The sequence below is a fragment of the Stegostoma tigrinum genome, chromosome 12 (genome assembly GCF_030684315.1).
Source record: "Stegostoma tigrinum isolate sSteTig4 chromosome 12, sSteTig4.hap1, whole genome shotgun sequence".
Lineage (NCBI taxonomy): Eukaryota > Metazoa > Chordata > Chondrichthyes > Orectolobiformes > Stegostomatidae > Stegostoma > Stegostoma tigrinum.
In genome coordinates this window covers 39,904,880-39,926,394 of record NC_081365.1, presented here as the reverse complement: position 1 = coordinate 39,926,394, position 21,515 = coordinate 39,904,880, and the positions used below count along the sequence as shown (strand labels likewise).

The 21,515-nt window shown below is 41.4% G+C and overlaps 1 protein-coding gene across 2 annotated transcripts in view; it reads left to right on the top strand.

Moving 5' to 3' along the window:
• si:ch211-132g1.1 (hepatic and glial cell adhesion molecule) overlaps positions 1-16,147 on the top strand; it is a 34,066-nt gene extending 17,919 nt beyond the window's left edge. The window contains exons 3-5 of one of the 2 annotated variants that reach the window (XM_048540773.2): positions 773-1,015; positions 2,812-2,940; positions 15,465-16,147. In XM_048540773.2, the coding sequence (XP_048396730.2) occupies positions 773-1,015; positions 2,812-2,940; positions 15,465-15,922 (830 nt within the window). In that variant the 3' untranslated portion in view covers positions 15,923-16,147. Of the gene's footprint in view, positions 1-772; positions 1,016-2,811; positions 2,950-15,464 lie in introns of both variants that reach the window. The other variant, XM_059650038.1, reaches the window with a different exon arrangement.
• The last annotated feature ends 5,368 nt before the right edge of the window (positions 16,148-21,515 follow it).

The window sequence follows — 21,515 nt, the reverse complement described above, 5'->3', positions numbered from 1 at the left end:
GGACTGATGCATCCCACTCACCCACCATTGATGTTGATACCGTCCATTGTCTAATTCCCTCAGCCATCGTATTTCCTTATCCTCCTCTAAAATTGTCCTTAAAACTGACCAAAGCTTTTGTCACTTCTTTTACTTAGTGCATGTTGACTTCTTATTCCTTCATTTGTTAACCGTATCTTTGTTCTATTATTGGTTCTGTGACCTTGTGTCAATTTCCTGTCTTGTCCCATGTCCTCGCATGCTATTTCTATCCAAATTATTATCCCGTGCCCTCATGAATGCCTCAATTGAACCAGCCTCCACCACATTTCCAGGCAGTGCATTCCACTTGTAGTGAAAAAGCTTTTTCTTGCATCACCCTTGTTTTCTTTGCAGATGATTTTATATCTATGCTCTGAAATTTTTCCTTTTTCTCCAGTCCTATAATCCTTTTCTATGCTGTAATAATTCCCCTCTATGCATCCTCTGAAATTTTTGCACTGGCTCAATTCTAGTCTCCTTTGAATCACTCCACTATTGTGAGGGGCATATACCCTCTAAATCTGTAACTTCTTCACCTCCTATAAGACACTTCAATAAACCGGTCTGAGTGAATAAGCAATAATCATCTAACCAAGTTTCTATTTACGTGCTCAGTGTCAATGTTTATTTAGAAATATTCCTGCAAAGAGCCTTTATATTCTACCGCATGATGTTGGCTATGTGAATGGTATTATTATTGTTCCCGTTGTAGGCTACTTGTTCAATGTGGAAATTTCTTTATTTATTTCAGAGAGCGTCTCAAAACCAGTTTTACATATTAAATGTAACTCTCAAAAGGAAGTCAATATAACCTGTAAAGTGGAGAATGGAACTAATTTCAACATGACCTTATTTGGCAACTCATTGAATGAAATGAGCAATGATCGATATTTGACTGTAGTACAACCCTTGAAGACTGAAAATGTGAAAATTTTTTGCAATGTGAGCAACAAAATTAGCAAAGCTGATACTTCAAGTGTGATTAACTGCTCAGGTAAATGTATCTTAATGTTTTAGAGTGATTGTAAGTTTCTTCTTGAATTGGTCTTTATGACTGTTTGATAATGGGAAACTGAGAGAACTAGTTTCTGTACTTTCAGCTTCAAATGATTATTATAGAATTTAAATTAATTTGGTTCCTGATCAGTAAATCAGGTAAAATTAATTTCACAAAACTTCCAATTAAGTAACTCTAGGTTGAATAGGAAATCTGATAGCATGTAATATCAGATCAAACTGATATTAAATGAAACTTATTAAATCTCTGTTAAATTGCACAGAAATTTTTAATCAATAAATCAGAGTAAATTTTCAATTTAATGCCTTTTTCTTAGATAAAGAAGTGTGGGGCTGGATGAACGCAGCAGGCCAAGAAGCATCTTAGGAGCACAAAAGCTTTTGTGCTCCTGAGATGCTGCTTGACCTGCTGTGTTCATCCAGCCCCACACTTTGTTATCTTGGATTCTCCAGCATCTGCAGTTCCCATTATCTCTACTGCCTTTTTCTTGTTTCCTTTAATGTGCTTGTCATCACTGTCTCAAGCTGGTTAAGAACCAGCAACAAACATGGACTTTCCTAAATTCCTCAAACTGAAATAAAAGCAGACATCAAACATGAAACATCAATCAAAATTCCATTTGAAATCTTCGGTTAAATAACTTATTGCCAGTGAAGAAGTTCATCATTCTCACACTGGCATTTGGTCATAATCACTTCGTGGAAGGCTCTTGGCAGCAATGTCAGTCTACATTAATTTAATATTGAAATAGAATGTATAATGTCATTAATTGATCTTACTTTTTCAGTTTCTCCTTGCTTTATCACACACATTCCTGGCACTAATTGAGAGGACATGGCCATTCCTTTTGATAAAATTGAGTACATATTCAGATTCTATCATCACTCACTGAGGCTAATTTTGACATTGGTGGTTGCCAACTGAAATAATTCCAGAGAGGCTGGTATCCCATCACAAGTCACCCTTTATTCAGGTATGGGGCCTCTTTGACACTGCTCCAGCTTTCTTAGAGCCAGCTGTCAGAGCAAACAGAACCTCTGACCCTGCTATTTTTATTTGTCAGCCAGTGCCGTTTGATTGGGCCAGATTAACATCCCCAATCAGGGAACTTATATGCTATGATATCCACCTGGCTGCTCTCATTACAATCACTACATGTAATTATCTGGCCCAGGCCTCATTTCAGTTTGGCAGGTGAGCCAGTGCCAACTATGATGCTTCCTGTTGCATCTTCTAGCTCAGAAGTGTTAAGCTATGTTTATCAAGGCCTCCAGGCTGTTGTGGTGAGTTGGGGGAGGGTGTGCATGATTTCAAAGTCAAGTGAGGATGACTGCTGTAACTTTTTGAAGTCCAAAGGAGAAACATTACTCTTTCTGGCTCTGCATAAAAAAGTGATTCTCATGAGAGTTTGTATGTGCCCTGTAAATTTGTAGTTATCTTTCTAACTACCTCACTAAGATCGAACTCCACAGATGAAGTATTTAATAAACTTATTGCTAGGGTAAACAGGAAATTGTTTAGGCCCATTATTGTTTTGCTAAGATTAGCTAGAAATTGAAGATTAAGTCAATCATACATTTTAATATTTTTATAACAAAAAAATTCCATATATACTTGTATATTACCTAAATAAAATGTTCCAGTATCATTTTATATTATAATCTTGTCGCAATTACAGTGTTATATTTCTGTCATGGGATGAGCACTGCTCCATATTACTATATGCCTGTAATGATCTTATTCATATTTCCCTTATTCCTTTTTACTTACAGAAAAAGAAGGCAAATCCATTAAGTATTATGAAATTATGATACTAGCAGGAGCAATAACACTGGCAACCATTGTTATAATCCTCGTGATCTACTGCAGTCTAAGATGTTGTCAACGGAGAAGGAAAGGTGGTAAGAGTGGTGAGAGTCTTTTTCTGAGGATGATGACTTCAGCCTGTACAAGGGGGCATAGCTACAAATTGAGGGGTGATAGATTTAAGACAGATGTCAGAGGCATGTTCTTTACTCAGAGAGTGGTAAGGGTGTGGAATGCCCTGCCTGCTAATGTAGCTAAATCAGCCACATTAGGGGCATTTAAACAGTCCTTGGATAAGCATATGGATAATGATGGGATAGTGTAGGGGGAGGAGCTTAGATTAGCTCATAGGTCAGTGCAACATCGAGGGCTGAAGGGCCTGTTCTGCACTGTATTGCTCTATGTTCTATGTAAGTAATTTTATGAACGTGTAAGACAAACAAATTTACAAGAAAACTGCAAAATATTGATTAACGTCTTCAAAACATGTACAAATTTCCTAAAAAAAGTCATAATTAACAATAAATGATCTTGATGATAACATGTCATCATCTAGGGAATGGATTAAAATGGGCCTGAAGTTCAACCCTACGTAGACAAGTATCTTGTCTGCTATCACATGCAAGACTTAAGATTTCAGTGAACTGGAGATGTCCAGTCAACTGTTTAATTGCCCACCACTATTCATGACAGGATTTAGAAGATCTGTAAACTATGTGATTTGATTGTTGATGGGATTGCTTCACTCAGATTAGTGCAAGCTCTTGATCATGCAGATGTTCCAGTTTTGCAGTTTCACAGGTTAACACCTAATTTTTCGGAACATATGTTGCTGCTCCTGGTACAATTTCTGAACTTATCATCAAAGCAGGGTTGATCCCATAGTTTAATCATAATGATAGAGTGAAGGATATTCAGGTCGTGATGTTACATATTTTCTTTGCAGGTCTTGTCTCTCCATAATGCAGAACATTGAGCTAGATGTGTTCAGAATCTCTGCCATTTAGAACATTAGTAGTCTCACACTATACGATGGAGCTTAACTTCAATATCAATATCAATATGGTAGATAAGGGGACAATGGTTGCTCACTTTTGCAGACAGAGACCTACAAGTCCTGCTAGATGGGTAGTGCAGGACTTCATCTTGCCTCAGGGGCAGTTTCCAGTGCCTGCGTCATTGTTGGATGGTACATCTGGTTTTGCACTTTGCCAATTTTTTTGGAGCCGTTAGAAATTACTTGCTAGAGGGGAAATATGAGTGAACCAAATTACTATAAATCTGGAGTCAGATGGGGGCCAGACCAGGTAAGGAGGGCAAATTTCTTTCCGGAAGAACATGAGCGAATCAAATGAGTTCTTATAAAAATGTATTAGTTTCATGGTTTTGATGCTGTTTTGTTTTATTCTTGTATTTCTGGGTCGTGCTCAGATCTAGGTAATTCTTTCTAACAATATCTTGGGTAGAATCTTCTGGGGGTCCAATCAATGTGGGCTGTGGCAGGATTTGTGACAGAATCAGTTGAGATGTCCAGCAAGGTCCATCTCGATATCTGGAGAATTTTGCATCTTCTTTTTACAAGCTGCATGAGGAGTTGGTCACTAAGCAGCAGTAAATTGCCAATTAAGTAGGATAGAAACTTGTTAAACACATCATTAATACTTAGCTACCCCAATGACCTGACCATCCTAGCTCAAGAAATCTCAACATGGAAATCAGATTGGGTACCTGCTGACTTCAGCTTGCAACTTGGTCCATGCTACATTCTGAACACTAATATCTCAGGGTGTGCTGCATGAGCACCAGCTATAAGCATCCCACATTCACAGACATTAGCATCCAAACTGTATCAGCTTCTAGGAACACTCTTGTCATATCTCTGATGCAGTCACATTATGCCCTGGCACTGTCAATTAAGAGCAGCCCCCAATACCAGTCCAGAGGCTTGACCCCAGACAGTCAGCCAGACACATGGGGAAGTCAGACCCAGAATGGGATGGAGCTGAATGTTAGACAGCAGTCTTGACTCTTTCTGCCCTATTTTCCTGCTGGGATAAGAGAAAGGGTGATATTATGGAGGTGAAATTGGTGGCACAGATGTTGCTTTCCATCTAGTTGAGGAGGTTTCCCATGCAAGTGAACATGCAGCACAAAGGATACACCAGGTTCATGGTGCCAGGGGCTTGAGAAGGTGACAATGAGTGAGACAAGATGTTGCAGACAAAAGTGACAGTGGCAGAATATAAGCCTTGGTGGGAGGTGGTCACAGGAGCAGAGATAGAGAAGTGTAATGTATTGGCGAAACATTGCGGTACATATGCTGTTAGAGTAGAGAAGGATATTGATCTTCAACCTACAGTGCTGGGAATTCCTCTGGACAACTGAGACTGCTTTAACTCAGGTGTCAACATGAGACAAGGCTGGGATGGTCTGGTGCCAGGCCTGTATTACTGGGCTCGGGGAAAGAAGAACTCCTGCCTTTGCATCCCCCTGTTCCAACAGGAGATGGATTTCCCCCATCTGTTATGTCCTGGGTAAATTTCAGGAACTGTGTAGGGAAACTCTGGATTGATAGTGCTGCTCTGGGTCTACAACAGGTGTTTAGATTTGGCACTGGCACAAGTAACTTTGCCAGTAACTTTGGAGATATCCCAACAGAAAATGGGTTGTTCTGGGAATGTCTCAGGATAAGATGGGAATGGAATCAGACATGAGGGACATCATTGGGAATGGGTAGGCCATTGATGAGGTGACTGGTGAGGTAGGGTGAGGAAAAATCAGTAGGCCTCACAAAGCGAAACCCACTAAAAAAACAGCCACAACTCCCACTCAGCCAAAAAAGGTTCAGCTTCTTGTCTCTAGCCTTGCCTCAGGCTTCGTCACCCCCAAAGTGAACTATTTCTTTATTTGCTTGTTGTCCTTCCAACCTCCATGCTCCATACACTTTAACTGATTCAAAAACCCTATCCATAGATAATTCGCATGTATTGAAATTTCGAATAATACCTATCCTGAAAGCAAATAGTGAGTGTACAGTAAGATATAAGAGATATTTGATTAGTTCATGTTTGGAGGAAAGTGCAGTTTCGGTCTCTTCATCTAATGGGATGTGGTCTCATTGAATTTTACAATGTACTTGAAGGGATAGGAAGATTGGCTACACCGAAGACATTTCCCCCGCCTGGGGTGTCTGACACAAGGGGTACAATTTAAAAATAAAGGGGATGCCATTTGTGAAAGAGTTGAGGGGAATGTTTCTTTTTACCCAGAGCATGGTGAATGCTTAGATGTTTCTAGCCCAGAGATCTGTGGAAGCTCAGTCTTTGAATAGAGATTGATAAATTTTTAGCAACACTTCACCTGCGCTTCCCAGAATCTAGTCTACTGCATTCATGGTTTGTAATGTGGTCTCCTCTACACTGGGGAAATGAAGTAAAGGCTGGGTGACCACTTCACAGAACGTGTACATTCCATGCGCAAAAAAGACCCTGAGCTTCCAGTTGCGGGCCACATTAACATACCACCCTGATCCCTGGCCAAAATCTCTGTCTTTGGTTTGCTACAATGTTCCAGTGAAGCTCAATGCAAGCTGGAAGAGCAACACCTCATTTTCCGCTAGGGGACCCTGCAGCCTTCCAGACTCAATATTAAGTTCAATAATTTTAGGGTTTAAACTGTCCCATGTCCCAGGCCCGTATCCCACACACCAGGCCTCATTACCACAAAGCCTGCCATTACACACTGCCTATTGTTAGTCAGTAACAATCCCCTTTAACAGCTACTTACCCTCCTAGTCAGATCATTATCAATTCCTTTGTCTATCCATCTGCTCTCCTCTATCTTCAGGCTCTATCCTTTGTCCTGTTGTTTATGCCCTACCACACCCCATCTCTATTTTCTGCATATAAACTGATGTTTATATACTACAATCAGTTTTGAGGAAAGGTCACTGGACTCGAAACGTTAACTCTTGATTTTTTTTCTTCCCAAATGCTGCCAGACCTGCTGAGCTTTTCCAGCAACTTCTGTTTTTGTTGTTGTTGATAAGTTTTTGTTTGCCAATTGTTACGCAGAAAATGAGAGTCAAGGCATTGTACTGAATGGCAGAGTAGGCTCAGCAGGCTGAATGGCTTACTTCTGTTTGTATCTTCCTATATTCTTAAATGGTGATATGTCAGTGATAAGAATCAGACTCCCGAAGAATACAGTGAATACTGACTGCAAATAGATGTCTTTTTTCAATTCATTCATGGGATAAGGGCATTGCTCACTAGGCCAGCATTCATAACCCAGATGCAGATAAGAGTCAACCACATTGTTGGAGTCACATGTAGGCCAGACCAGGTAAGGATGGCAGTTTCCTTTCCTCAAGGACATTAGTAAACTAGATGGGTTTTTCTGATTGTTGACAATGGTTTCACAGTCATCATTTAGACAGTTAATTCAAGATATCAACTGAATTCAAATCCCACCATCTGCCATGATGGGATTTGATCCCAGGTCTCTAGAACATGACCTGGGTCGCTGGATTAACAGTCTAGCGATAATAGCACTAGACCATTTTTTCCCCTTATCTCTCTTATTACCTTCTTCTCACCTCCAACCTGAATTATTGAAATTTTTTTAATCACCCTTTGCTTGCACCAACTATATTATTTTCTATTTTTCTTTTTAAGATCAGATGAAGCACAAGCAACTTCACAAATACAAAAATTTATTGAGAGGCAAAATAAGCTATTTAGAAACTGTTACAGATCTGCCCATATACCATAGTGCTGACCATTCATGTCATCTATGCTGAACATTATTTTAGCTATCATTTTAACCAGGCTCCACTTGATAGACATCCATGCACTGCATATCAAAAATAGACAGCTGTAAATTGTAAAGGGCACTGTTAATTCTGAGCATGTTAAGAAAGAATGTGCTATAGAGGTTTTAGTGTGTGCACACATCTGCTCAAGGTTGAGAGAAGAAACTGAAATAATCAGAGAACTCAGGCTCTTGTTCATCTCTAGACCACAAGGAGGTGATAAAATAATTGTGAGGGCTTATCTGTTACAATCCTTTGTAGCAGTTTAGCACAACTGAGGACTTGTTAGATCATTTCACAGGGCATTTATCTGTCAACCACTTTGCCATAACTCTAACTACATAGTATTCAACACCATTCAGTCTTCTCATTTACTTAAACAGTTCTAGTCCCATGGACAACAAGGCCATCATTTTTTTATGAAGAAGGGTCCAGACCACAAGCGTCAGCCTTCCTGCTCCTCTGATGCTGCTTGGCTTGCTCTGTTCATCCGGCTCTACACCTTCTTATCACAAGACCACCACAACATTTAGATTTGGGGTGATAAGTGACAAATAACATTCACACTATCCAAGTACCAGAAATAGCCATCTTCAACAAGAGAGAATCTAACTGCTTCCCTTTGACATTCAATGGTATTACCAATGCTGAATTGCCTACTTTCAAGATTCTGTAGTCAATGACCAGAAACTCAACTGGATCAGCCAGTCAAATGTTTTGGCTACAAGAGCAGATGAACACTAAGTATTGTGCAGTGAATAACTCCTGACTACCCAGCATTTGTCCACTATATACCACCCACAAGCCAAGATTGTGATGAAATGTCCCCACTTGCCTGGACTTACCATATTATTTTTTGATTTTCTGTTTTGAAGATCAGATGAAGCACAAGCAATTGCACAAACCAGCCAATTTATTGAGAAAAGCGCAGTATTTCTTTTTCTATTTGGGAAGCTATTTGTAAACCTGCCTACATGTCACAGTGCTAAGGGCAACTCCAATTACATTGAAGAATTTTGATACTATCCAGGACAAACAGTCCACTTGACTGGCACACCATTCATCACCTTAAACACTAATCTCCTCCACCACTGATGTTCAGTGACAGCAGTGTGCACCATGTACAAGATACGCTGCAGTAACTCACCAAAAATGGTCCTTTGATAGCATCTTCAAAACTTGTACTACTTTGAAGGGCAGGGCAGCAGATGCATGAGAACACCACCAACTGCAATTTCCACTTCAACCGACACAACATCCTGATTTGGATCTGTTGCCTGTATCTTACATTTTTTTGGCTCAGTCAATTTTGCGGAGTTTCATTGAGGATTTCTCTTTAAGAGGCCTAGTGATTTTCGTGCACTACTGTCCCAGGCTCACCGAGCCAGCCCTATTTCGCCCCTTGCCAATGTCAACCTGATTCTCTTACTTGCCATAGCTGAAAGAGCTTGCCACTGCCTGAAATTGCTGTGATGGTTTGGCATTTCTGTTGTTGGAAAAATATTTCAAAGACCTTTGTGCACCCAACAAGGACTGTCAGTCCGGAATAACAAAGAGTGGAGCTGGAGGACCACGGCAGGCCAGGCAGCATCAGAGGAACAGGAAAGCTGACATTTCATACTGGCCTGCTGTGTTCCTCTAGTTCCACACTGTTATCTCTGACTCCGGCATCTGCAGTTCTTGCTATCTCTTGTCAGTCTGGAGTTGCCCTGCACAGTTTGTGACTCTTGCCCCCGACATAGCAGAACTGGAACATTTGGAACTCTACTTTACAAACAGGCACCTGGAGGTCCTTGTACATGGACTGACACAGAGGAGGGCCATGTCCTCCCTGAGGACTGACATAGGGGGCTACAACATGTCACTTTGTCAGAGGTTCTGTTCACTTTGAGAGCTGGCTCTGTGGGGGCTGGATCAGGATCAGCAACTCTCCACATGTCACAAAGGGTGACTTGGTGATGGGATATCGGCCTCTGTGGAGTTATTTTAACCTTCTTCTTTAAAATCATACATTTGATACGCTGTTCCTTGTTTTACACATCTAGTCAGTTTTTGTACCTCCCTGAAGCATTTCCTGCCCATCCTACTATGGTGACTTTGTTCTAGTTCCGTCAGGTAAATATGCCAGCCTAGTGTAAATTTTCAGCAGTTTGTCTTCACGATGAATGTCCTCATCCTGATCTTCAATATCACTCGGTGCACTCTTAGTTAGACCAGCATCAATTCTATGTTGATTGAGAAATTCAACACAGTTTCTCCACACTATCCCTAGTCAAATGGAAAGGCTGAGATGACAGTAAAAATTACTAAAAGTATCATGAATAAATCAAGTAAATCCCACAAAGATGCAAGACAATCCCAAATTGAAAAATTCACAGTGAGAAGACATCAAAAGCACAAAGACTGATGCCACACTGTGCACACATTTCTCCTTCAATAGCAAAATAAGTTACTGAAGTAATAGGTGAGTGAAAAAAATTAAGCTGAAACTGCAGAAAGCCAAATGTCAACTCAACAAGCCTCTCAAACCATAAGAATTGGAGGTGCAGGTGTTGGTCTGGGTTGGACAAAGTCAAAAGTCAAACAACACTAGGTTATAGTCCAACAAGTTCATTTAGAATCACACAAGCCTTTGGAGCACAGCCCCTTCATCAGGTGCACTGCGCTCTGAAAGCTTGTGTGATGTGACTTCTGACTTAAAACATTGCCAAAACAGAGTATTAGACAGTCAGTCAGGATACAAAATATTCAACATGCTCAACATTAACAGAAATAGCCAGCCCAAGTAACAATGTGGGACCTGCACTAAGCAGTTCTCACCTCAATGTTATGCAATGGAAGTGAATGACAAGATGTAACATCACTATTGCAGTTACATCCTCCCGACTGCGGAAGCTCTTCCCCCAACTGCAAGGTGCAGATCAAGAAGAAATGAATGCAGTATTTACACACAATGCAAAGCCAATAGACTCTGAGGTTCACAGCGACGCAACAGAATTTGAGCAACATTGACAACAATAACAAATGATATAGAAATGTTGTCTCTGGCAAAACAACATCACCGGGATGAACAGCCAACAATAACAACTTGCAGACAACCAGGAAGAGACCAGCACAATTTAGGAATTATGTGTGCAATGCATACACAGAGATTAATGGGAGTATTGAACTGTGAGGGTATGAGAACTATAACAAATATGTAAATCTTTAGTATATCAGGGAATTAAGGGATATGGAGTGAAGGAGAAAAGTAGACCGGCTATGATGTTATTGAATGGTGGAACAGCCCCAGTAATGCGTAAGGTCCAATCCTAAATCTTATTCTTTGCCTGTGCAAAGTGCCAGAGACCTGAATGGTGTGAAGGAGCTGTCCCCAGAAAAATATGGTTCAGCAAAGTAGAGAAGGCAAGAGGAGATGTCTGTTGGCATAATACAAAAAGATTGTTGGAGCTCCTATGCTCTGAGTTGGGTGGGGGAGGGGTTGCGTGGTTATAGGTAGATGTACAAAAATGAACTGGTTGCTTGTTTCTGCTGAGAGGCACCCTTTGATTCTCTCTGCACGTGTCAACAGTATTTTTTATATAAAAACACACCTTTCCAAGCTTGAATCAAATCAATGACTTCACTCCAACTCAATTGGCTCTTGATAATCTACTTCTGTGCTCATTTTAGTGGATGTTGTCTTTCCAACACCTCAACATTTGAAGATAGTAGGAACTACCGATGCTGGAGTCTGAGATAACAAGGTGTAGAGCTGGATGAACGCTGCCCGCCAGGCAGCATCAGAGGAGCAGGAAGGCTGACGTTTTGGAGCGAGTTTTGAGAAGATTTGTAGCTCAGGTTGAGGTTCTGGATGTGAGTTTGCTCGCTGAGCTGGAAGGTTCGTTTTCAGACATTTCGTCACCATACTAGGTAACATCATCAGTGAGCCTCCGACGAAGCACTGGTGTTATGTCCCGCTTTCTAATTATCTGGTTAGGTTTCCTTGGGTTGGTGATGTCATTTCCTGCATTGGTGATGTCATTTCCTGTTCTTTTTCTCAGGAGATGGTAGATTGGCTCCAAATCAATGTGTTTGTTGATGGAGTTCCAGTTGGAATGCCATGCTTCTAGGAATTCTCGTGAGTGTCTCTGTTTGGCTTGTCCTAGGATGGATGCGTTGTCCCAATCAAAGTGGTGTCCTTCCTCATCTGTATGAAAGGGTACTAGAGATAGTGGGTCATGTTGTTTTGTGGCTAGTTGATGTTCATGTATCCTGGTGGCTAGCTTTCTGCCTGTTTGTCCAATGTAGTGTTTGTCACAGTTCTTGCAAGGTATTTTGTAGATGACGTTCGTTTTATTTGTTGTCTGTATAGGGTCTTTTAAGTTCATTAGCTGCTGTTTTAGTGTGTTGGTGGGTTTGTGGGCTACACTCATGCCAAGAGGTCCAAGTAGTCTGGCAGTCATTTCGGAAATGTCTTTGATGTAGGGGAGAGTTGTTATGGTTTCTGAGTCCGTTTTGTCTGTTTGTTTGGGTTTATTGCTGAGGAATCGGTGGACTGTGTTCATCGGGTACCCATTCTTTTTGAATACGATGTATAGGTGATTTTCCTCTGCTCTGCGTAGTTCCTCTGTGCTGCAGTGTGTGGTGGCTCGTTGGAATAATGTTCTAATACAGCTTCGTTTGTGGGTGTTGGGATGGTTGCTCCTGTAGTTCAGTATTTGGTCCATATGTGTTGTTTTCCTGTAGACGCTGGTTTGAAGTTCCCCATTGGCTGTTCGCTCTACTGTGACATCTAGGAATGGCAGTTTGTTGTTGTTTTCCTCCTCTTTTGTGAATGTTATGCCAGTAAAGGGTATTATTGATGGTCCTGAATGTTTCCTCTAATTTGTTTTGTTTAGTGATGACAAAGGTGTCATCCACATAGCGGACCCAAAGTTTGGGTTGGATGATTGGCAGAGCTGTTTGTTCGAGTCTCTGCATTACTGCCTCTGCTAAGAACCCTGATATCCCCCATGGGTGTACCGTTGGTTTGTCTGTAGGTTTTGTTATTGAAAGTGAAGTGGGTGGTAAGGCATAGGTCCACTAGCTTGATGTTGTCCTTGCTGATGAGGTTGGTGGTGTCTGGTGTATGTGTCTTCGGTTCTTCTAATAGTGTCATCAATGTTTCTTTGGCCAGGTTGATGTTGATGGATGTGAACAGGGCTGTTACATCAAAGGAGACCATTATTTCATCCTCTTCTATCTTGGTGTCTTTGGTGTTCAGGAATTCTTGGGTGGAGCGAATGGAGTGGTGTGAGTCTTCTACTAGGTGTTTTAGTCTTTGGTGTAGTTCCTTGGCTAATCTGTAGGTTGGTGTTCCAGGTAGCGACACTATGGGTCTGAGGGGGGCTCCTGGTTTGTGAATTTTTGGTAGTCTGTAGAAGCGTTTTGACGTTTTGGAACTGGACTCTTCTTTAGAAATGGGGGAGGGGAAGGGCGCTCTCAAATAAATAGAGAGAGGGGGAGGCATAGTGGATAGTGGAGCTGATAAATGGAGAGAAGACGACAGGTCAAGGAGGTGCGGATGAAAGTCAGTAAAGGTGAGTGGAGTTTGGGAGTTGGCATGGGGGTTGGTCAGTGAGGATGGAGGGGCAGGTAGGTGAGAGGGAAGGCAAGCAAGTCAAAGATGCGGGGATGAGGCTAGTAGATAGGAAGTGGGGGTGGGGGTTGGTCAGTGAGGTGGGAGGTGGAACGAGCAGATAGGTGGGAGAAAAGAAGGACTGTTCAAGGAGACAGGGACAAGAGGTGCTGGTCTTGGGATGAGGTCAGGGGTGGGGTGATTTTGAAGCTTGTAAAGTTTGCATTGAAACTGTTGGGCTGCTGGGCTCCCAGGTGGAATATGTGGTTCTGTTCCTTCAGCCTTCGGGTGGCATCATTGTGGCTTTGGAAGAGGCCAAGGATTGACATGTTGTCCAAGGAGTGGGAGGGGGAGTTGAAGTGGTCGCAGCTGGGAGGTGTAGTTGTTTGTCACGAACTGAGCGTAGATGCTCTACAAAGTGGTCTCCAAGCCTCCACTTGGTAGAGGAGGCAATATCAGGAACAGCAGATACAATATACCACATGAGCAGATGTGCAGGTAAAAATCTGTTTAATGTGCAAGGTTTTCTTAAGGCGAGGGATGGGGATGAGGGAGGAGGTGTAGGGGCAGGTGTAGCACTTCCTGCAGTTGCAGGGAACAGTCCGGGGGTGTTGGGGCTAGTGGGGAATATGAAGGGGACAATGGAGTCGCGGAGAGAGCAGTCCCTCTGGAAGGCAGATCCAGAGGTTGATGGGGTGATATGTGAGGTCAAGGGAATCCTGTCTTTGCTGATGTTGAGGGGAGGGGGTTGAGGTCTGAGGTACGGGAAATGCAAGAGATGCGGTCGAGGGCGTTTTCGACTACTGTGGAGGGGAAATTGTGGTCCTTGAAAAACAAGGACATCTGGGATGTCTGGGAGGGGAACGCCGCATCTCAGGAGCAGATGCGGTGGAGGCAAAGGAATTGGGAATAGGGGATATCATTCTTGCAGGAAGGTGGGTGAAAAGAGGGGTATTCTAGGTAGCTGTGGGAGTCGGGTGGGCTTGAAATAGGTATCAGTTTCCAGGTGATTACCAGAGAGGTCCAGGAAGGAGAGAGAGGTATTGGAGATGGTCGAGGTGAATTTAAGGTTGGGGAGGAAGGTGTTAGTAAAGTTGATGAACTGTTCAAGCTTCTTGTGGGAGCATGAGGTGGCGCCGATACAGTCATCGATGTAACAGAGGAAGAGGTGAGGGATGGTGTCAGTGTAGCTGCGGAAAAGAGATTGTTCCACAGAACCTACAAAGAGGCAGGCATAGCTTGGGCCCATGCACTTACTCATAGCCACCCCCTTTTGTCAGTGGGAAGTGGGAAGAGTTGAAGGAGAAGTTGTTAAGGGTGAGGACGAGTTTGCTTAGGTGAATAAGTGTGTCAGTGGAGGGGGACTGGTCAGGCCTGCAGGACAGGAAGAAGCAGAGGCCTTTAGGCCATCTACATGGGAAATGCAAGTATATAGGGACTGGATGTACATGGTGAAGATGAGGTTTTGAGGGCCAGGGAATAGGAAGTTTTGGAGGAGGTGGAAGGCATGCGTGGTGTCACGGACAGAGGTGGGGAGTTCCTGGGTCGGGGGGAGAAAATGGAGTCAAGATAAGTGGAGATAAGTTCGGTGGGGCAGGAGCAGGTGGAGTTGATGGGTTGACCAGGGCAATTAGGTTTATGGATTTTGGGAAGGAGATAGAAGTGGGCACTGCGAGTTTGGGGAATGATGAGGTTGTAAGCTGTGGGTGGGAGGTCACCTGAGGTGATGAGGTTGTGGATGGTCTGGCAGATGATGTTTTGGTGGTCGGGTGTGGGGCCATGACCAAGGAGGTGTCAGAGAGCTGGCATCTAGCCTTGGCGCTGTAGAGGTCAGTGCACCATACTACAACCGCGCCTTTCTTGTCCACAGGTTTTATAGTGAGGTTAGGTTTGGAGCGAACATTTGTAGCTGTTGAAACAGTTCTAAGTTTTGCCTGTAACTTTAGAATGAGGGGTTAATTACTTTTCTGTGAATGTAGAGCAAAAATTTGCTTTAATCTGTTCTCCAAATAACAAATAAATGCTTAAAACAAAGGTGTTGGAGGGTAAGGGCGTGGTAACCATACATTGTACTGATGGTAAATCTAACAGAAAAGGTTTTTGCTGACCTGAAGACAGTTTGGTGAATGGATTTTTCCATGTATCTTTTTTTTTGTCATTTTCCTTGTGTGTATAATTTGTAACATTGTTTTCTTGTTTCTATTCAGTAGTGGATACCTCGCTGGAAGTCCCCATGGAATTTAGAGCACAGATGAAACAGCCAAGGCAACCAATCCCAAACTCTGGACAACACAATGAAGAATACAGCTCACCAGGACCAAGGCCTGAACCCCAAAAACCCAGGGAGAGAAGGGAGCGAATGGATGGAGGAGAGAGAGCACAGAAAGCTGCAAGGGCTGAGAGGGCACAGAGAGCAGAGAGGGAAGAGAGGGCTGAGAGGGCACAGAGAGCAGATGAGACACAGAGGGCAGAGAGAGCGCATAGAGCACAGAGAGAACATAGAGCACAGAGAGAACAACAAGGAGAAAAAGGAGAGAAAGCACATAGAGAAGAGCGGAGACAGAGAGGAGAAAGGACACTGGAGGGAGATAGATTGCCAAAGACAGAACATAAAGAATTAAGAGCAAACAGAGGACCTGTACCTCTCCCACCACAACGTCACTGATTCTGACTGACAAAATTGCTTTTGGGAAATAGTTGTTTTTAAAATGGAATGATCTATAAAGAAAATCATTCCTAAAAATAGGAACATTATCTCCTTAAATATTGTAAAGCCATAGTTGGGCTTTTTGTTACTGTGATGGCATTTCAATTTCTACAGATGATTTATAACAATAATTTATTTGTACAACAGTTCAATAATCATTAGTATGCAAATTGTTTTAAAATCTTCTTAACTGCATTCATAAATTTTAAGAATTTCTTAGCAGGAAGAATAAACATTTATAAATAAATTGAGTTCACTTTTGCAGAATAGTATTCATCACAGTGCCAGCTAAAAATATTTGAATATTTGATAACTACTTCATTTTAATATTTTGTAACATGGAATAATACCTGGGTTTACTTTTTAAATAAAGAACTGCAGGCGCTGGAAAACTGAAACCAAAACAGACTGTGATCTAGTGTCATCAGTGCAAAGAAAGCAGGATTAATGTTTTGAGTCTAGTGAATTTTTCCAAGAAGAGTCCCTTTCTCCAGCAATTTCTGCTCTTGTACAACTTCTTTAAATCTTTATGCTATAGTGTTACAAACAAATAACAAACAACATTTGGCCATTTGGCCCTTCAAGCCTGCTTCACATTCAAGAAAATCATGGCCAATCTGATTTTAACCTCAACTCTACATTCCTGCTAATCCTTGATACCCTTTCATCCTCTTGATATCAAGAATCAATTTATCTCTGCCTTAAAAGCAATTGAAAATTCTGTATCCACTGCCTTTTGCGAAGGGAATTCCAAAGATGCATAGCCCACTGAGAGAACTTTTTTCTCATCTCTGTGTTGATTCGATGACCTCTTATTTTTAAACTAGGACTCTTGGTTCTTATTCTCAGATAAAAGGAAACACCCTTTCCATAACCACCCAGACATGTTCCCTCAGGATCTTATATGATTCAGTTAAGACACTTCTGACTCTTCCACACTCCAGAAGATACAGGCCGAGCCTACCTATCTTCTCTTCATAAGGGAATCAGCTCATTGCAGTATTAGTCTGGCAAACTTTCTCCGAACCGCTCCAAATACAGCAATGCCCTTCTGTAAATACGGTGACGAGTAAACAAGACTTCAGATGCAATCTCACCAATGTCCTGTATAACTGAAGCATATTTTCCCTACTGTTGCATTCAATTTATTCCCCTCACGATAAACTATTCTGTAAGCATTCTCAGGCACCAAAAGGTCCAGATTTCTCTATATCTCAGACCTCTCCAACCTCTCAGCATGTAGAGAATATTTGTTATTCTTTCTACCAATATTGGCAATTTCATATTTTTCCACATTCTGTCCCATTTCCCAGCTCTTTGCCTACTCACTACATTGCTTTGTAGGATTCTTACGTCCTCTTCACAACCCAATTTCCTACCTATCTTTGTGCCATCAGCATACTTAGCTGATATACTATCAATCCCTTCATGCAAACATTTTAATTTGTAAAGATTTGATGCCCCGGCCCTGACCCACTGTGACATAGTGCTCATAACATCCTGCCAGCCTGAAAAGGGTGCGTTCACTGTTAGTCTCTACTTCCTGCAAGACAGAAGTCAGGAAAGTGATGGAATACTCCCCTTTTGCCTGGATGAGTACAGGTCCAAAAGCACTCAAGAAGCTTGACACAATCCAGGTCAAAGCAGCCCACTTGATTGGCACCATAATGCACAAACTTTCCGTCCCTCTATCGCAGATGTTCTGTAGCAGCAGTGTGTACTGTACAGCACAAAATCATCAAGGTTCCTCAGACAGCATATTCCAAACCCACAACCACTTATATATCGAATGACAAGGACAGCAGATACTTGGGAACAGCATCTCTTACAAGATCCCTCCTTACCACAAATTATCCTGCTATTGCTTCAGTGTTTTTAGGTCAAAACTCTGGAATTCAATTCTTGATGTGTGGTTCTACCTATAGCATGTACACTGCGGTGATTCAAGGTGGCAACAAATTATCACCTTCTCAAGGGCAATTAGGGTTGTGCAATAAATGATGGCCAGTGATGTCAGCAACCTATGATGGAATAAAAGAAAGTTACTTGGTAAACATATCAGGGTATAAAAAGGGTGGATTTATGTAAATGAGGCTGGGGAAGCATCGGTGGAACATATCTGCCAGTGCAGACCAGTTAGGCCAAATGGCCTGTTTCTACACTGTATATTCTGTATCACTATTCTGCTCAATTGCTTTGGAATTAATGGGCATTGTCTTCCTGAACAAATGCTAAATAGTTTTATTTTTGTTTAGCATAATTAAAAGCTGCAGAATAAATATATTTTATTGAAATCCGAGATAATAGGAACTGCAGATGCTGGAGAATCTGAGATAATAAGGTATGGAGCTGGATGGACACAACAGGCCAAGCAGCATCTTAGGAGAAGGAAGGCTGATATTTCGTGCCTTCATCAAAAGGGTCTAGGTCCGAAACATCAGCTTTCCTGCTCCTAAGATGCTGCTTGGCCTGCTGTGTTCATCCAGCTCCACTCCCTATTTTACTGAAATGTTTGTGTACACAAGGAATTGATGTACTTTAATGTGATTTGCCTCAGTTACAAGTTTCTGACCTGCTGTAAATATTCTACTAACCCACACCTAATTATGCTTAAAGTTTAGGGGATTTAACAATGCATCTACTTTATTCTCTGAATGGGACACTAGACATTTTCGCTGCCATCCTGTGCATTTCTGTTATCTCCCAGATCAGAGGTCGATTAACATTTTAGTAAAATGAGGCGGAATATACGTTTGTATGATGCTGATATTGTACAGTCACCATTTAAATGTATGAATTAGCATTAAAAGCAAATCTTACTCTTCAAACTTAGCTTATGTCCCTCCTTGTAAGTTTAGCAGAAGTACACAACACTATCTTGCCCTAGTCATTAAACTAGATCTTCTTTTACACTCTTGGTGATGGTCAGCTATTCATTTCAGATAGTTTCCATTGTCTAGATTATAGGTCCTCTTTTTCACTTATTCTCTGTATCCCTGTAAGTAGTAAGACATGACAAAGCTCCTCCCTTGTTCAGTCCAGGGTACAGCAAGTGAAAATGTGACTGTGAAGACCCTTCTTCATAACTCTAATGTGAAAATGCCTTCACTGTATTTACCTTAGCTACACACACAGGGGAAATTCTTGCCTGTAGTTATAAATTAAACATGACAAGATATTTAATTTTACAACATTTTGTAAACTGGCATTTCACTTCAATAGCGAGGTGAGGTGATTCTTAAACACTTGCATTTCCTCAAAGCAGTTGTCGTGTGCAGATAAGTTTTGCCATACCGTGTTTTTCAACACTATATTTTTTATCCATTATAAACCTATCAAAACAATCAGATGAAAAATATACAGTTAATTCTAAGCACATCTGCAGTTCTTTAGAAGATTTGGGATGGAATTTTGCTTGGCATTTAGGGGCACTGTTTGGGTGGACTGGCAAAATTACGAAATGGATGTCAGGTCAGTAACTCAACATTTTTCCACGGGGTTCGACAATTAGTTCTTCATGTGGATGAAACATGCAATCCAGAAAAGTCATCAAAGAACCTATAAGGAGCCATTTTACAGGTGCATTTTCTCATCAATGGGTTGCACATTTTACAAGAGAGGTGAGAGCATAGTGGAAAGCCATTGACATAGCATTAGCCAATTTTACTGCATTTTAAAGATGAGGAGTGGAAATAAATTTCCCAGCTATTGAGTAAAGTTAGTACTAATGTGGTAAATTCTTAGAAAAAAGTACTGTGGACAGCTTGCATCAAGAGAACCTAACTGTAGCAATATAGACGTTAGATGGAGAGATAAAGGACATTATGAGTCATTAACAGCGTGCCCTTTTGTCTCATGTGTTGTGTATAATCTGAGTAGGGAGGACTACTGAGCAGAAACTGTGAAGTTGCCCAGTACAGCATCCACAGCAACAGGGCCAGTTCTCCATTCCATGAGCTGAGGGATTCAATACACGGAATGATGTTTGGATGGAGCAGAGGGAATGGCTGAAGGGTTTCACCCAGAAGAAGACATTGTCCTATGCATAGGATTGATAGGTCAAAGATTAACTTCACTAAGTTATCAGGGCAGCATTCTGTCCGAAGCCTGCAGATGCTACAAAAAACCAGGTCCCCTCAAAATATATTAAGGAAGCAGCCCAGACCCTAAAATTTTCTTATTTTAAAGGCAAATGTCAGATGTTGTGCTCCAGATACAATTTGATTGGTCAAACTACTCAATGTTAAGCAAAATACAACTTATTCAAACTCTATTAAGATATAATAAAAGAAAGAAAAACATGAATAACTTAACTCTGTTGGAAAACTTAACCGATAATAAATACAGTAAATATTACTAATTAACTCTTCCAACATAGTAACATCCCATAAATACACCCTTGGCAAAAGGTAAATTCAGAACATGGCTTTGTCTCACATTCAATCCGGCAATTTAGGAAGAGATCCCTCAGCTTTTGGCTGTAATTGAGAGTGGGAAAACAAGCTTCCACTTTTTCAAAACTCTAACAGCATCCACTGCTAAGAAAAATAAGAACTAAAAATCCTGGTTCTGTGGATGGGAGCTTGACCACACCCATTCAGGATCTTTCTATTGTTCCAGCTTTAAAAAAAAGATACCCAAATCTTCTTCTCCTAGGCTGCTCAGCACCTATCCCCTTTCTCTCTCTAAAAGAAGCCAGGCCCAAGCAGACCTCTTAAAGCTAAAACATCATCACATAGGCACTGTGCCCTGGTGAAGGATGATCTAATATCACTGAAAACAGGAAAATACCCATTGTCCATGGTGATTAAGTTAATTTTAACCTTGAAGATTTTTTGTGGAAGGTGCCAGAAGGCCATTCTGGTATATCCAGAATATTCAGAACTGCCCATGCTGTACATGGTGTAGGTTTGTAAGCCAGAGAAGCCCATAACATTTTTGGCCATCACTCATCAATTCTAGACAATGCATCCATTTTTGATCTGCAGACAGCTCTTGCCCTGGTTCTCACACATATCCTCACATGTCAGCATCTTTCTGCACATAGATATCTCCACTTTGATAATTGTCCTCCTACAATCTCATGGTATTCTCATTCTTGAATCATCCCGTTGTCATTGTGAGTTTGATAATGAGGTGATCCTTGATACAGATGAAGAAACAAGACTGAGATAACAAGGTGTAGAGCTGGATGAACACAGCAGGCCAAGCAGCATCAGAGGCACAGGAAAGCTAACATTTCGGGTCTAGACCCTTTGACAGTGAAGCTAGTTGAGATGTCCTAAGATCATGAAATATACAAGCAAATCTTTTTCTTCCTTTGAGAGAATAATCATTTTGTATCTGTACTATACTGTAAATTAATTTATTTACTGAGCTACACCCACGTATTTTCAACATGCTAGTGCATAAAGCTCATGAACTTATCACAACTTGTCTGCTTATTTTGCTAAATTTGACTTTAGGATGATCTGATGTGAAAATTTATAACAATCTCTATCAAGTTTCTTTTTCTCCCCAGTCACCAGGCAGGTGCAATGAGAAAATCACC